General features: G+C 39.5%; 2 protein-coding genes across 2 annotated transcripts in view; both read right to left on the bottom strand.

Moving 5' to 3' along the window:
• Nucleotides 1-1,364: 1,364 nt before the first annotated feature.
• Nucleotides 1,365-7,484, bottom strand: rgcc (regulator of cell cycle). Its single transcript, XM_034123685.1, has 5 exons — nucleotides 7,326-7,484; nucleotides 6,821-6,991; nucleotides 3,816-3,908; nucleotides 3,557-3,619; nucleotides 1,365-2,012 (listed from the first exon to the last, which is right to left on the bottom strand). Exons 1-5 carry the CDS (start codon nucleotides 7,351-7,353, stop codon nucleotides 2,005-2,007), a joined length of 363 nt encoding a protein of 120 aa, XP_033979576.1. The 5' UTR covers nucleotides 7,354-7,484; the 3' UTR covers nucleotides 1,365-2,004.
• Nucleotides 7,485-12,066: 4,582 nt separating this feature from the next.
• Nucleotides 12,067-17,354, bottom strand: part of f5 (coagulation factor V) — a 41,643-nt gene continuing 36,355 nt past the window's right edge. Inside the window, exons 18-25 of the mRNA XM_034123634.1 lie at nucleotides 16,942-17,058; nucleotides 16,780-16,851; nucleotides 16,268-16,353; nucleotides 16,023-16,178; nucleotides 14,589-14,733; nucleotides 14,196-14,350; nucleotides 13,898-14,080; nucleotides 12,067-13,083 (exon numbers count right to left, since the gene is read on the bottom strand). Of these exons, the coding sequence (XP_033979525.1) occupies nucleotides 12,937-13,083; nucleotides 13,898-14,080; nucleotides 14,196-14,350; nucleotides 14,589-14,733; nucleotides 16,023-16,178; nucleotides 16,268-16,353; nucleotides 16,780-16,851; nucleotides 16,942-17,058 (1,061 nt within the window). The 3' untranslated portion in view covers nucleotides 12,067-12,936. The remainder of the gene's footprint in view (nucleotides 13,084-13,897; nucleotides 14,081-14,195; nucleotides 14,351-14,588; nucleotides 14,734-16,022; nucleotides 16,179-16,267; nucleotides 16,354-16,779; nucleotides 16,852-16,941; nucleotides 17,059-17,354) is intronic.

The raw sequence follows: 17,354 nt of genomic DNA, 5'->3' as shown, positions 1-17,354 counted from the left end.
GAGACGCATAGAATCTATTTCTGTGTGTTGCTGTATGTATTAATATACTTTCCTGGGGAGGAAGTGAAGACCCCATCTCTTTCTACTGTACTGTTGCTGTGGCTCTGGAGGTAGGAGGTCTTCATGGGCGAGATACTTAACCCCAAATTACTCCCAACGTGTGAGTGTGTGTGTGAGTGTGTGTGAATGTGAGCGTTCCTGAGCAGGTGGCACCTTGTATGACAGCCTCTTTATACATGTGTGTGAATGCTGACTTGTGTAAAAGCACTTTGAGTGGTTGCAAAAACTGGAACAGTGATATATAAAAGCAGTCTTTTAACCATATATAAAATTGCATGCAGTCTATTTAGGATAGTCTTTCCTTCATGGAGGATTTTAGTGAATCAAATCTTCCAAATTTCAATTAAATAATGCCTTTAATTTGGGTTGTTTTTGTAACATTAATGTAGATCACATTTAGTTTCCCTGTCTCTTTTTGCAGCAACACTAACCCTAACACACACACACACACACACACACACACACACACACACACACACACACACACACACACACACACACACACACACACACACCATGTATACATCACTTCAGGGGACATTACATTGACTTACATGCATTTCCTGGAGACTTATCCTAACCATAAGCCTTACCCTTACCCTAACCCTAACCCTTACCCTAACCCTTACCCTAACCCTAACCCTAACGCTAACCCTTACCCTTAACCTTACCCTAACCAAGTCTTCACCCTTAAAATGAATGATTCCCCTTATGGGGACCTCCATTTTGTAATGGAGGGGGGCGAGTCCCCACACGTGACTGTGTAAACAGCTTTAGGTCCCCACAAGTATAGTAATGCTAGGCCACACACACACACACACACACACACACACACACACGACAGGTGCCCATAGCTTTCTACAAAAGCTTTTCTGCGGTTGCAGATGTGTGAAAGCCCCTTAATAATGTATTGCATGAAGTCTGCATTACGAACTTGTAGCATGGAGTTTAGAAGACAACCTTTACCAGTCTGGGAGAAAGAGACCCTTGAGTTGCATTATGGGAAATGTAAGAACCTGCATTTTGTTTTTGCTTTACCCAAAGTCACTAAAAGTCAGGACATCTCGGCCTCTTTTGCACACATGTTGACCATTCTCTTTTCTTGATATAAGGATTTTCTGCAAAAATATGGAAACCCAATGTGGAATATCCTGTGGTGTTTCACTGTAGATTGGTTATAGTGTACTGTAGCATCATGTGTATATAGGGAGGTTGTAATAGTAAGAGAGGGTAAGACATATAACTACAGAGCATATAAAACACAGAATTGCACATCAAATCGAAATAAGGAGAGGAGTCACGTGTTACTAAAAGAACAATATTTTAATATCATCTCTGGCAGGCATTAGCTGTATTAAATACATATATATAGCTTTCCAGTTTTGTTCAGAAGTGATTCAGTTATCAGTATCACATTAAAGCTCGTCGCCCCCTTTACTCCAGAGTCAAACCTGTTAATAAACCAATAGACAATTTGGAACAATCATTATTTACATAAGATACAAAAATATATTTCCCAACAACAAAAAAACTTTACAATAAGAAGCTCTATAAAATTACAAATATATTTCTATTATAAAAAGCCTTTTGTTTTTTAAATACTCTTCCAGCTCAAGTGTTGAATGAGGGAACCTGGTCTGTGGCATGATTTATGATTTAAAAATTAAAAAGATTCCAGTGACTGTTATTATATTCCTCGTCGTAATTCCTCACGACTTTTCATGGCGTCTGATTCGTCGTATTCTCGTCCTCAGGGTAGCGCTGGAGCTAAATGTGACCCGTGTTGCAGTCCAGGTGGAGTTAGTGGGTTAACTTTAGCAGAACGAGGCTAGACTTGGTGCCGAGGTGGAGACACTTTGTCCCATCCTGCTGGGGGGTTTCCTGTGATGGGTGGGGAGGGTGTTAGCTGCTCCATGGGGGGTCCAAACGAAGTGATCCTGGGTGTCACATGCCTGAAGAGAGCCAGAAACAGACAGACATGATTAGAACTGGACTCTATTCTCAGAGCGCCGGACGTACGCGTTTACAGCTCCTCGTTAACACCGGGAATAAACACGCCTGTTGTCCCGTACTCAGATCTGGTACTCGAGTAAAAGTAGAAGTACTCAGATCTGGTACTCGAGTAAAAGTAGAAGTACTCAGGTCTTGTACTCGAGTAAAAGTAGAAGTACTCAGGTCTTGTACTTGAGTAAAAGTAGAAGTACTCAGATCTGGTATTTGAGTAAAAGTAGAAGTACTCAGATCTTGTACTTGAGTAAAAGTAGAAGTACTCAGATCTGGTACTTGAGTAAAAGTAGAAGGACTCAGATCTTGTACTTGAGTAAAAGTAGAAGTACTCAGATCTTGTACTTGAGTAAAAGTAGAAGTACCAGAGTGTAGGAATACTCTGTTACAGTAAAAGTCCTGCATTCAAAATGTTCCTCAAGTGAAAGTAGGAAAGTATTCTCATCAAAATATAGTTAAAGTAGCGACAGTAAAAGTAGTCATTGTGCAGATTGGTCCATTTCAGAATAATATATATGATATGTTTTATAATGATTGATCATGAAAGTGTTCTCAAAGCTGGTAAAGGTGCAGCTAGTTTGAATGACTTTGTATACTGCAGGGTAGCTTGTGGATTTACTCCAGGTGGAACTAAAGTCTGATTTAACACTTGATTACATTTCACATCATTAATCCAGATCTGTAAAGTAACTAACGGTCAGAGGCTGAAACACAGAACAGAGCATGGCGGTGGAAAGAGGAACTCCGGTCTCACTCCATTCCTGACATTTACAGTCTGAATTTCACCCAGCATGCATTCCTTATAATCTGATGCAGGTTCAAACACTCTCAGGCCTCGCAGTGGAGAAAACACAAATGAGTCTTATATGTCTTTTACTCATGATGTTGAGTAAGCTTCTAAAAAACGCCCTGATGCCTTCTCAGGTTACAGCGTGCAGGTACAGAGGTTCCTAAAGCTTAAAGCAAGTGAAAAGCAAGACTTCTTAAGACTTTAAATGCAACTCTGGATGAAGTGAAAGACCAATTTTCATTTACAAAAATGTAGGAAATTGCAACTAGTTATTTTTTTGCTAAATTGTGCAGTCAAATAAAGCTGATTTACATTCTAAAAAAATTCTAAATGAATTGCATTAAAACATAGACAAAAATGTCTGTATACTGTATATCATTTTAAGTATCTGTGTCAATCTGTGCCGTCCTGTTTTTCATTCTCACCCTGTTGCTGTTAAACTACTGAATCTCCCCACGGGGATTAATAAAGGTCCATCTTATCTTATCTTATCTTATCTTATCTTATCTCATCTCATAACACGCCTCTTCAGCTCCTTCATCGCCCTCGCCTCTGACACATCCTCGCTTCGTAGCAGACCCTAGGGGGGAGTTGCTCCTCGTGTCACTTCACGAGCGGTCGTTAGCATAACTGACATTGAGAACAAACGCTGCACTTAATCCTGAGCGGTGGGCCTCTGTCAGCGAGGGGATTAACACTCACTCTCTAATGTCCTGTCAAGGTCAGCGATGAAGTCCTCCAGCTCCTTAGTGTCGCCCAGTCTGGCTGCAGAGGAAGAGAGAGAGAGTCAGGCTTCAAACTAGGAAGAGTGAAATGTTCTAGTATCTTCTAGGGACGCACAGTTTGGTGAAATGTGATCGAAATTGTGTGTGTGTATGTGTGTGTGTGTGTGTGTGTGTGTGTGTGTGTGTGTGTGTGTGTGTGTGTGTGTGTGTGTGTGTGTGTGTGTGTGTGTACTCACGTTTTGGTGACATGAGAGGAGGGGAGTTGGTGGTGGGGGAGTTCAGCCTCTCATCACTGAAGCTGAAGCTGTTTCTGTTCAGAGACTCTGCACCTGTGACACACACAGAGAAATACATTTGATTAGCGTTCACTTTCCAATGTCACACACAAACACACAAACACACACACACTGGAGCTTCAGGCTGTAATCACTGCATTCTCCTCTAATCACACCCTTCCTCTTTCGCCTGTCACACACATGCATGTGCTTGTATTCGCTCGGTGTACAGAGTGTACGAACACAAACACACCCTTATCAAAAACAGTACTCCAAGTAGACGCTGACCCCTGAGCAGATAGGAGTAGAAACACTTCCAAAAGAAGACGTTTCCTGCTCTGTTGCTCTGGAAGCGACAGCACTATATCAGTGTGTCCCGTGCAGAGACGTTTCTGAGTGCATCAGCTCCTCCTCTGCTCTTGAGCAAGATTTATCTCCGACACGTTTAATCTGATCCCAGAGCAGGGCACGTTCTTGTTGCTGGCGATGTTTCTGTCTTCCATGTGCCAGACTTACTCTGGGAGGATGATATGATCACAGCTTGGACTGTGCAAGAACCATATTTCAATCCCCCATATGACAAAATAGAGTCTTTGTGCAGCTTGTCCGTCTGGTTTCATTCATTAAAAGCATCGTATTATTCTCATTCCATTAAGTTGCAATAGTTTGAGACTTCTTATTGCACATTTTGAGGATGCACAATGGAGCATTTCCTGCTTTAAGACTCCCACATGTATCTGTGACTTCATCGACTCTTATGGATCCATGATACAGATTACGTTACGTTGCAGATGAATGGTATGTAAGGTAATCGCATTACGACTTTCTGCATCTATTATTGCGCTTGTCTGTCTGACTTCTTCGCCTAAAAGCATTTTTTAAATTGTATTCACTTCTGATAATAGACGTGTAGAATGGTTGTCAAATTGCATCCTTTCTCACCGTGACATCTATGAGAGTATGAAGTGTGTGTGTGACAAAAAGATTAGGCAGCACTTGTCTCTGCAGCCGACCTTAAAGCGTCTCAGATGTCGACCACTTACTGACTCTCAGCACTGAAGACACACACACACACACACACACACACACACACACACACACACACACACACACACACACACACACACACACACACACACACACACACACACACACACACACACACACACACACACACACACACACACACACACACACACACACACACACAGCTCACTGGCGTCCGTCTTGAACATCAATCTCTGCCATATCTCAGATTGCATTTCTCTTCTATTTATTCTGCAGCTCTTCTACCTCCGCTCTGTCTCTGCCTCTCACTCAAACATGCATATAAGAGACCGTGCACACATTTAGCGTCCTTCACGTGCACGCTCCCCCCCCCCCCCCTCCGACCCTCCTCTCATCCATCAGGCTGCAGCACAATAGTTGTCTCTGCGTGGGACAGCTCCCTCTTCTTCAGACTGCCATGGAGAGGACGGAGCTTCTGCAGGAATCTGATCCCTTCCTCAAATCAACCAGCTCATTATCTCCGGACACACAGGTCAGAGCTTCTTCACACACACTCTCTCCAGTACAGGTTAGCTCTGAGTGTTAGCCATGCTAATGTAAACACAGAACATATTACGTCCAAAACACGTTGGGCATTGTTTCTGATAGCAACGTTTCTGATAGGGCCGTGGGTCCACATTTCAGATATTACGTCATATCGGACGCAAATCTGGATCAGCTCCGTTGTTCCCACGTTTTTAGAGATGTGGGTACGGAGGAAAAGAGAGAGGGTTTTGTTTTCTGACACCCCTGACGCACCGGGGACACATATTGATGTATAAAAGACATCAAAAAGTGCACGATAGGAGACCTTTAATGCAAGATCTGTCGAGGTAATTACATGAATTACAGCTGGATTACAAGACATTGTGGGCATTGATGATGCTCTCACAAAACCCCTGTGTGCAGTTATTATACGATTACCGAATGTATTGAAATGTCTCGGGAATCAAACTGAAAGACAGTGGCTCCACACACACACTTTCCAGAAGATTTAAGACTGCAACATATTTCCACATCTTCCCTCTGAGGTCCAAACCCACTCACACGTGTCTGGGATTCTCTGCTGAAGCTCTGGAGCAGATGTGTCTCTGCGTTTCACATTTAGTGTTGCCTGAGGCCAGATCTCCAGCTGAGGCAGACTTTAAAACCGCTGTTAGAGTAATAATAATGTAATGGATGACGGTAAAACTTTAGAGGAGCAGCCACAGTATATATGGGGGGCAGGTGAGCCAAAATATGCAGCAGCAGCAGATTAATCTGACGCCTGAATCTCTGGACTGTGATCAAGGATCTCTTCTCTTTTCGAGTGATGGTGTGAGAGATGCAACAGTTTGTCAGTCGGCCATCTGCCGTCGTGATGCCACGTGATAAGAAACTGCACACTCCAGTGAAGAAGAAGCATTACAGAGGAGAAGTCAGTGAGTTATAGATAAATAAGACTGATTTCTATGATTGTATGACATGGCAAACTACTTCAGACCGTCAGCCATTAGTGACAGATACAGAAAATAGATCATAACTCTAAAATGTCTCTTTACAATTAGCAGTATTTAATTCCACTGTTCAGTATTTTACATTCTGCTTGTATTTTATCATTTTTTACATGTATATAGTAAGTATATACTGTACCTATTGTGCATATGTCAATAAAGCTTTTGAATCTTGAATCTGCATTGCCTGATCCCCCTTCTGGAGTCTTATATGTGTCATTGCACTTATAGAAGTACTTTTTTCTGCACATTTTAAACAAGCTTTCTGTAACTTGACATGATTTAGGACCTCCAAACACATCTCTGACTTCATCCACGTGGCCTATTTGTCATTGTATGATCCAAAGAGTATATTTGACAGGACAATCCTCCCTAACCTTGCTGATGCTGACTAACACACACGGTTTTGTTTGTTCTGCCACTCACTCTCTGAGTCGCTGATGCCACTGTCGCTCACGCTCGCGCTGCTCCTCCTCTTCATCGTCTTCAGGTGTTCATCGTACCGAAAGTGACGTTTCTCCACCGGCGACGTGAAGTCCTCCATCACCGCGTCAAACTCACACAGCACGTCCGTCAGATCCTCATGCAGCAACTTGGCTGCAGGAAAAAGTGAGGAAAATATAAAATTAATCACTTTAAATATAAGGATTTTTTTTTAAATATATATAAAGATATCGTGGATTGACAATAAAACAACCAAAAGTACCAATAATATTGTGAAAATAGGGATAGATATGAATAAAAAACGATATGCCTGATTTGCAAAATGCATAATTAAATATTTCTACTTAAAAAATTACATTTAAATACTTTCTATGATAATTGTCTTGGTGTAGGAAGCTAAAGTGACAGTTAAAGCGTAATTAACATACAAAGCAAGTGTTATTATTCAAAATAAAGATCAGGATAGAAAAACAAACGTTATATTTACCTTGAGGCTTCAGCTTTGGAGACTTCATTATTCCAGTGATCAGGTTTGAGATTATCCAAAATCTGAGTTATAAAATATAAATATGTAAATTTGTCCTCAGTGTAAAGTCCCACAGTGTCCCCGTGCAACTCTTCTTGAACTAACCCTCAGCGCGAGCTCTGCCTCCTTATAATGAGCCTGTCAGAGGGGGCGGGACGTGTGTGTGTGTGTGTGTGTGTGTGTGTGTGTGTGTGTGTGTGTGTGTGTGTGTGTGTGTGTGTGTGTGTGTGTGTGTGTGTGTGTTCCCGTTTTCCAGTGTTCCCGGTCACTCCTCTGACGTCCCCTCGTGAAGTGATGTTTGTAAACAACTCGTGTGTCGCATGCCAGGCAGAGGTGTAGAGCACAGATATTAATAATCCTGACCCAGTCATTCTCATGTTGTCACCAGGCAGATCCTCACAGGACCAGAATACACACACAGACTCATGGACTCCTGCCCTTAAATAATATGTTATATTAATCTAATTGACGTGATATAGGCTACTCGTGAAATATAGCATTTAAAAGTTTAAGGCTAGAAAATACTTAATACTTAATTTTACTTCACGTTAAATTAGAAGCAAACATTACTCTACTACGTTGATGCATTGTTACAAATAATTATGTAATATACAAAGCATAGGATCAGCTTATATAACAACACACTTATATAGCACGGTTATAAGTTTAACTACCCAACAGCATTGATAAAACATGACCTTGGTCAGATAAAACATTACAAGCCTTCTCACATTCATGTCTAACAAATGGATATAGTAATTAAAACAAATTGAGACGGGCCATTAGACCTTTATTATAAATACTTGTACCTGTTATTGATTCAGAAGTATTTTACATTCAGTAAGTCATCTGTGTATGTCCTCCATTATTCATATTTACCAAATGATTAACCTGTGCCCCAGCAAGTGATGATTTTTCTTTTACATAGTTTAAAACATTGCATGTATATTGAGAATTTCTACAGTTAGAAAAGGTTAATTGAAATGGTATGACACTTTAAATGTTGACCTGTAGTTACCATATTTATTTATAAAGAGCTCAGATGTATATTGAAGGTATATGTCATATTGTTTAGGTTCAGAAAGTGAGAACTGCTCTGAGAAAATACATTTAAATGGTGAAGTCCATATGATCCTCAGACATTCATCACTCTGACATGAAAGTATTTAGTTCTGGTCTCCAGTAAATGTGAAGCTGTAGCGACATCTACTGGTGAGATATCACAAGTGCATCTGTTCAGGAAGTTACACCTTGAATTGTGATTATTTGTTTCACAGCTATAATGAAGTGTGAAGTAGCATTGTTAGGTACTTAATGATCAATCATTATAAAACATATCATATATATTATTCTGAAATGGACCAATCTGCACAATGACTACTTTTACTGTCGCTACTTTCACTATATTTTGATGAGAATACTTTTCTACTTTCACTTGAGGAACATTTTGAATGCAGGACTTTTACTGTAACAGATTATTCCTACACTCTGGTACTTCTACTTTTACTCAAGTACAATATCTGAGTACTTTGACTCAATTACAAGATCTGAGTACTTCTACTTTTACTCAAGTACAAGATCTGAGTACTTCTACTTTTACTCAAGTACAAGATCTGAGTACTTCTACTTTTACTCAAGTACAAGATCTGAGTACTTCTACTTTTACTCAAGTACAAGATCTGACTTCTACTTTTACTCAAGTACAAGATCTGAGTACTTCTACTTTTACTAAAGTACAATATCTGAGTACTTCTACTTTTACTCAAGTACAAGATCTGAGTACTTCTACTTTTACTCAAGTACAAGATCTGAGTACTTCTACTTTTACTCAAGTACAAGATCTGAGTACTTCTACTTTACTCAAGTACAAGATCTGAGTACTTCTACTTTTACTCAAGTACAAGATCTGAGTACTTCTACTTTTACTCAAGTACAAGATCTGAGTACTTCTACTTTTACTCAAGTACAAGATCTGAGTACTTCTACTTTTACTCAAGTACAAGATCTGAGTACTTCTACTTTTACTCAAGTACAAGATCTGAGTACTTCTACTTTTACTCAAGTACAAGATCTGAGTACTTCCACTTTTACTCAAGTACAAGATCTGAGTACTTCTACTTTTACTCAAGTACAAGATCTGAGTACTTCTACTTTTACTCAAGTACAAGATCTGAGTACTTCTACTTTTACGCAAGTACCAGATCTGAGTACTTCTACGTTTACTCAAGTACAAGATCTGAGTACTTCTACTTTTACTCAAGTACAACATCTGAGTACTTTGACTCAATTACAAGATCTGAGTACTTCTACTTCTACTCAAGTACAAGATCGGAGTACTTCCACTTTTACTCAAGTACAAGATCTGAGTACTTCTACTTTTACTCAAGTACAAGATCTGAGTACTTCTACTTTTACTCAAGTACAAGATCTGAGTACTTCTACTTTTACTCAAGTACAAGATCTGAGTACTTCTACTTTTACTCAAGTACAAGATCTGAGTACTTCCACTTTTACTCAAGTACAAGATCTGACTTCTACTTTTACTCAAGTACAAGATCTGAGTACTTCTACTTTTACTCAAGTACAAGATCTGAGTACTTCTACTTTTACTCAAGTACAAGATCTGAGTACTTCTACTTTTACTCAAGTACAAGATCTGAGTACTTCTACTTTTACTCAAGTACAAGATCTGAGTACTTCTACTTTTACTCAAGTACAAGATCTGAGTACTTCCACTTTTACTCAAGTACAAGATCTGAGTACTTCTACTTTTACTCAAGTACAAGATCTGAGTACTTCTACTTTTACGCAAGTACCAGATCTGAGTACTTCTACTTTTACTCAAGTACAAGATCTGAGTACTTCTACTTTTACTCAACTACAAGATCTGAGTACTTCTACTTTTACGCAAGTACCAGATTTGAGTACTTCTACGTTTACTCAAGTACAAGATCTGAGTACTTCTACTTTTACTCAAGTACAACATCTGAGTACTTTGACTCAATTACAAGATCTGAGTACTTCTACTTCTACTCAAGAACAAGATCTGAGTACTTCTACTTTTACTCACGCACAAGATCTGAGTACTTCTACTTTTACTCAAGAACAAGATCTGAGTACTTCTACTTTTACTCAAGTACAAGATCTGAGTACTTCTACTTTTACTCAAGTACAAGATCTGAGTACTTCTACTTTTACTCAAGAACAAGATCTGAGTACTTCTACTTTTACTCACGCACAAGATCTGAGTACTTCTACTTTTACTCAAGTACAAGATCTGAGTACTTCTACTTTTACTCAAGTACAAGATCTGAGTACTTCTACTTTTACTCAAGAACAAGATCTGAGTACTTCTACTTTTACTCAAGTACAAGATCTGAGTACTTCCACTTTTACTCAAGTACAAGATCTGAGTACTTCTACTTTTACTCAAGTACAAGATCGGAGTACTTCTACTTTTACTCAAGTACAAGATCTGAGTACTTCTACTTTTACTCAAGTACAAGATCTGAGTACTTCTACTTTGACTCAAGAACAAGATCTGAGTACTTCTACCTTTACTCAAGAACAAGATCTGAGTACTTCTACCTTTACTCAAGTACAAGATTGGAGTACTTCTACTTTTACCCAAGTACAAGATCTGAGTACTTCTACTTTTACTCACGCACAAGATCTGAGTACTTCTACTTTTACTCAAGAACAAGATCTGAGTAGTTCTACTTTTACTCAAGAACAAGATCTGAGTACTTCTACTTTTACTCAAGTACAAGATCTGAGTACTTCTACTTTTACTCAAGAACAAGATCTGAGTACTTCTACTTTTACTCAAGAACAAGATCTGAGTACTTCTACTTTTACTCAAGTACAAGATCTGAGTAGTTCTACTTTTACTCAAGAACAAGATCTGAGTACTTCTACTTTTACTCAAGAACAAGATCTGAGTAGTTCTACTTTTACTCAAGAACAAGATCTGAGTACTTCTACTTTTACTCAAGTACAAGATCTGAGTACTTCTACTTTTACTCAAGAACAAGATCTGAGTAGTTCTACTTTTACTCAAGAACAAGATCTGAGTACTTCTACTTTTACTCAAGAACAAGATCTGAGTACTTCTACTTTTACTCAAGAACAAGATCTGAGTTAATGAATCAAAATCTGTAAAGTAACTAAAGGAATTAAATACATGTAGTGGAGTAAAAGTGGAGTAAAAGTACACAATTTCCCTCTGAACTGTAGTGGAGTAGAAGCACAAATTAGCATAAAATGGAAATACTCAAGTAAAGTACAAGTCTCTTAAAATTGTACTTAAGTAAATGACTTAGTGACTTTACACCTCTGGTCTTTCCTTGGTTATGATATGGCTTAGTGTCCCTTGTTTCTCACACGTGAAGCGACGTATCTCAGATCCCCAGACAGCAGTTGTCCAGTAGATCTCTCTGAGAGTGGATTTTCTCCACAGTCTCCATGCTGGGAGTTTCACACCTCCAGTGTTCACTCTACCGTGATCAGCAAATGGACAAACACCGTGTGTGTGTGCAGCTGAACGTGTGTGTTGACTCTGCAGCTGAACCCAAAGAGAGGTGCTAAAAGTGACACCTTCAAAACACCCTGAGAAGATATCAGAGCTCACACACACTCATAACTGGGACACCAACACATACATTCATTTATCTTTATATACATCACAGAGCTGGACACGGAATAATAGGAATCATATTTATTGAAAAATAAATTACATGACCTCTACTTACATATTTACATTCATTTAAAGTCATTTCTGATGGACACTATGCCATATATCGGCTTAAATGCTACTAGTATTTAAAAAAATAGACTATTGACACAAGATTACTCATACATACATACTGCACTTATCAGTGAGTTTTATAACAGTTTTTATCTGAGAATACCATATATCTTTATATTCAACCCTTTGCACATAATGAGTTCAACAGTGGGGCCTGGATGATTCATTTACGTGTGTTTGCAGTGTGGGTGAGAAGTGAAAACTAGTATTTAACTACATTTCAAACTAGACTGCCTGCAGTTTAACTAGCTTCCTACTTGCATAGTGACTCAAGTAGTTATATTACTCTTTTTTTGAGTCGTTAACCAATAGTTTTATCAATGTTTTATTAATTTGTTTACACCAGGGCTCAATTCGGTCTAAAGTGATTCAATTTAACTATTCTTTTAGTAGGGTTTTATTTGTTTTGAAATTGTGTTTTACATTTTCCTATAGTTTGTATCTCATACACTGTAAATTAGATCATTTAAGAGTAGTTTAAAGTACGTTAACCATCTACATTTCTCCGTTAGAAAGCCCTGCTGTTATTCAACTTCTTCCGTATACAGTCATTGGTACTTGCAAAACGTTCAACTATCTTCCACAAAACTGTGTGTTTGTTTCTGCCTGCACACACGTGTTGCAACTTCATATATTCCTATTCTCCATACATGACCCTACTGTGGGATTCATCATACCCTATTTTCAGTCTGCATGTGTTTTTGTTTTGTGCATGTCCTATAACTTGACCTTTCTGTAAATTAGGTATGGATGTGTGTCTGTGTGTCACTCAAAGTCGCAGCCCAGCAGTTCTATTCTCATGGTGATGGAGGTCATCCAGCTTCTGGGGATGACTCGGATGAAGCGGGAGAAAATAGGAGGGTAGATGTAGTTCTTCACGTGGTCGCTGTTATCTGTGTTCCCCAGAAAAGTCTGGATTTGGTAGGAGTAAAGAAAGACATTGTTATGGGAAGAAAGACATGGTCTGTGTAGCTGCAGGAATGAGTCCTAAAACCCGGAAGTGAGTTAGCATTTCACCACTTCCTGTTCCCTCGTCTCAGAGCCAATGGGATTTCTGAACATGTTTTGGGAAAATATCTGGAAATAAGGTTTGTGGTTGAGACACATTGAAGAGACGGATCACGTTTTGTTCTACGACATTAAATCCATCAGCAGTGACCCCACTGGTGATTTCTGAAGAGTTGACGTGTCTGAAAAACGATGGTTGTTACCAAGTGGCTGAATAGGACTACAGAAGTCGTGGAGGACGTTGTACGTCATTACGCCGAACACGTAAACACCCCTCTAAGTTTGTTTGCCGTGTTCTGCTTGAAAGCAAGTACCTGCCTCCTGCTAACTGTTCAAACAAACGCTTCAACTCGTACCATTTAGAATCTGTATGTTTGAATATGGATCTGAAGTTGGCGTGACGTTGAAGTCGTGCTGCTGAACTCACCTGTAGTTCCTTTATAGCATAACGTTAGCATTTAGCTTCTGGAGATTAGATTTATGATTAGAAAATTATAAAAGTAGGGTAGACGTGTGGATATTATCCGGCTGAACAAAACGTGCATTTATCAAACAGGTTCGTTTTCCACAGACCTTATTTCGAGCTATTTTCCAAAATCCTATGGAGAAATCCCATTGCTCTTTTGTCGAGGGAACCAGCAGCTTACTTCAGGGTCGGCCTACAAAAATACGTCATCACTGCACCACTCTATTTCCTCAGGATTTTGTCTCTGCTCACCTTGCATGTGATGGCCTCATCGTCTGTGTACGGGGTCCAGTGTATCCCGTTGTCACTGTACTGCAGAGAGTAGGAGATCACATACATCTCTTTCCCCAGAGATTTGGCTCCTTGCGTTACGATACCTGTGATCTTCTTCACCTGAGGCAGCTCCACCTGAAGCCACTGGTTCATGTTACTATACTGTGGAGCAGAGAGAGAGATACGATATTAGTTGTACCTTGACATTTTTTAAGGTTTTTCTTTAGGCTGTGGGTGCATTGATTTTGATATGTCCTGACTGTATGAGGGTTTGTACCTTAGCCTGCCATGCATTGATGGTTCCTTGTTTGTCCAGACGTGCATACGCAGGTTTCCAGGAGTATCCAGAGTACCAGCTGTAGGCTTCAGAGCTGGCTGTGATACGACGGTCTTCTATCAGCCGGCTCTTCATCCCCAGAGGCACCGAGCAGCCTGGGGATTAGGAATGTTACTGTTAGAAAAATCGCACTGGTCCCCGGCTTGAGCTTCAATCTCAGGATCCATGTATCTCTGATCCTCTCCAGAATGGAAGTAGTCATCACACACAGAGCATCAACTAGTTCCTGAACAGTGTCCTTCACATGCTGATATACAAGAGAGGGAGTTACACAGTCACAAGATGGAGGAATAGAAAGCTTATTTCATCTCGCAGATATTCAGTCCATCTTACCGTCGAGCTCACAGCCGTAGAACTCCATGCGGACGGTGGCTTTGTTGTACCAGTTTATAGGATGGAGCCGAATGAAGCGAGCAATCACAGGAGGGAAGAAGGTGTTTCCCTTCGTCACGTAGGCTTCCTCGTTCCCAGGGAACACCTGGTAAAAGAGGAAGATATGTTTATAGAAAGAAGTCGATAGTGGTAACCAGAGGTGGGAAGTAGTGGAGTACAAATACTTAGTTACTGTACTTAAGTGCATGTTTCTGGTATCAGTACTTTACTCCACTACTTATTTTTCTGACCACTTTTTACTTTGACTTCTTACATTTTGAACACAAATACCTGTACTTTCTACTTCTTACATTTTGAACACAAATACCTGTACTTTCTATTTCTTACATGTTGAACACAAATACCTGTACTTTCTACTTCTTACATTTTGAACACAAATACCTGTACTTTCTATTTCTTACATGTTGAACCCAAATACCTGTACTTTCTACTTCTTACATGTTGAACACAAATACCTGTACTTTCTACTTCTTACATGTTGAACACAAATACCTGTACTTTCTACTTCTTACATTTTGAACTCAAATACCTGTACTTTCTACTTCTTACATGTTGAACACAAATACTTGTACTTTCTACTTCTTACATTTCTAACACAAATACCTGTACTTTCTACTTCTTACATGTTGAACACAAATACCTGTACTTTCTACTTCTTACATTTTGAACTCAAATACCTGAACTTTCTACTTCTTACATTTTGAACACAAATACCTGTACTTTCTACTTCTTACATGTTGAACACAAATACCTGTACTTTCTACTTCTTACATGTTGAACACAAATACCTGTACTTTCTACTTCTTACATGTTGAACACAAATACCTGTACTTTCTACTTCTTACATGTTGAACACAAATACCTGTACTTTCTACTTCTTACATGTTGAACACAAATACCTGTACTTTCTACTTCTCACATTTCCCAAACAGGCTGGTTCCTTTAGTTTGAATGTGTGTTTGGTGGCGTGATCATTATTATTTAGAGTCATTGCGTGCCTATTGATTTGAACACGATCCGTGTATCCATCATTTCCTGGTCTTCTCTAAAGAAGAGGGACCAATGAAAACGTTGTCATGTTGCCGTTGTTCAGCATGGAAACATTCATTAGCTAACAATGACATTATTGTTCTATTAATATAAAGGGAGGTCAGGTACTCTTTAAAACAGCTGCTAGTTATGGGTACTTTTTACTGAAGTACATTTCAAAGCCCATACTTCTTTACTTTGACTTGAGCAAAGAAGTTTAGTTTGAGTATTTTTAAACAGGAGTATCTGCACTTCTACTTGAATAAAGGATGTGGGTACTTTTGCCATCTCTGGTGGTCACATAGTAACATCTTAGTTTGTAGCGTTGATAAAAAGAGCTCCCACCTTCCTGAGGTCCCTGCTGTCGCCCTTATAGAAGATCCACTTCTTGCGGTCGGTGCTGTATGAGATGGAGTATTTTGTCACAAACTGGTGTTGCAACATCTGCTTTGCTCCCTGCGTGGCGACCTGACTGATAACAACGGGTCGCTGGAAGTCCACCTGGACAGAGGGAAGGTTGTATTCACATATTAGGAAAGTGCAGACATGTGAACATAATCAAAGACACACACAACGTATATGACACGCACCTGAATCCAGCTCATGTTCTGCTCCGTGCTCCATGCGTTGTATTTTCCCCCATTGTTCAATCTGGCGAGATTTGGCTCCCAGTATCCTTCAAAAGTGGAGTCATTTTCATTTTACTAGCTTCATATTTGTACAGCAATTTTATAATATCAAAAGTATTTGTCATTGAAGAACCAATGTGATTTGTTTGCCAATTAAGGGTGCATGATTAAGCATTTTTCCATCAGGTATCATTATTTATTTTATTGTATGTTATTTTTATTATCATACCTTTTACCTCCTTGTGTCTCTTAACCTGTTAGAATTGGCAATGGCAATCTCCTCATATGAACCCTTTTATAGTAGTTGAATTGTACATGCAATCTCCAGAAGTAAAAAGCTAACTTTAGGCTATGAAGGAACTAACATTTACAAGGAAGCCCAAAAGTGCTAAAATGCTAACTAGTTTCTGGTCTAACGAGTAATTCCTGCACCCCCTATACAGATGTGTGCAGACAGTAGAGGTGATGTTTACCTCTGGTGTTGATCGCTGTTATCTGGTTGTCTTTCACACTGCCTGACTCCAAACCCAGGGCACGATGGCAATCTTAGAGGAAACATACAAGCAATATTTTAATATCAAAACACAATTACAGGATGTTTAAATGCAGCAGGTTTTTATTAAAGTTGTTTGTACCGTTATCCAGAACCAGAAAGAGGGTCTGCATGCCCTTCTGTTGGTTGAAACCAATCTCCGTCTCCAGCTGCCACAGGCCAGGTTTGGACGGATACATCTCCAGAGTGGCAAAGCTTCCTGTAGAGACAGAACGGTACAATAATTGTCATGATCTGTTTGTTTTCTAATAGTCACAGTCTGTTGGTTTCCTGTTTTACTTTGAAAGGTGTTCACCCCCTGTCTCATGTCTGTATTTGATTCTTGTCTCTGTGTTTTCCCTCCTCTCTGATTGGCTGATTGTGTTTCACATCCCTTCTAAAGCTGTGTGTTGTCTTGTGATTACCCCTCACTGGAAGAAATGCGGCTCCAAAATCAAGTAAAAGAATAATGAAAACAAGGTGTTTTCGCTTTTAATAAAGGGGACCTATCATGCA

The sequence above is a fragment of the Trematomus bernacchii genome, unplaced genomic scaffold (genome assembly GCF_902827165.1).
Source record: "Trematomus bernacchii unplaced genomic scaffold, fTreBer1.1, whole genome shotgun sequence".
Lineage (NCBI taxonomy): Eukaryota > Metazoa > Chordata > Actinopteri > Perciformes > Nototheniidae > Trematomus > Trematomus bernacchii.
Note: the sequence above shows the minus strand (reverse complement) of the source record. Positions and strands in the feature narration are given on the sequence as shown.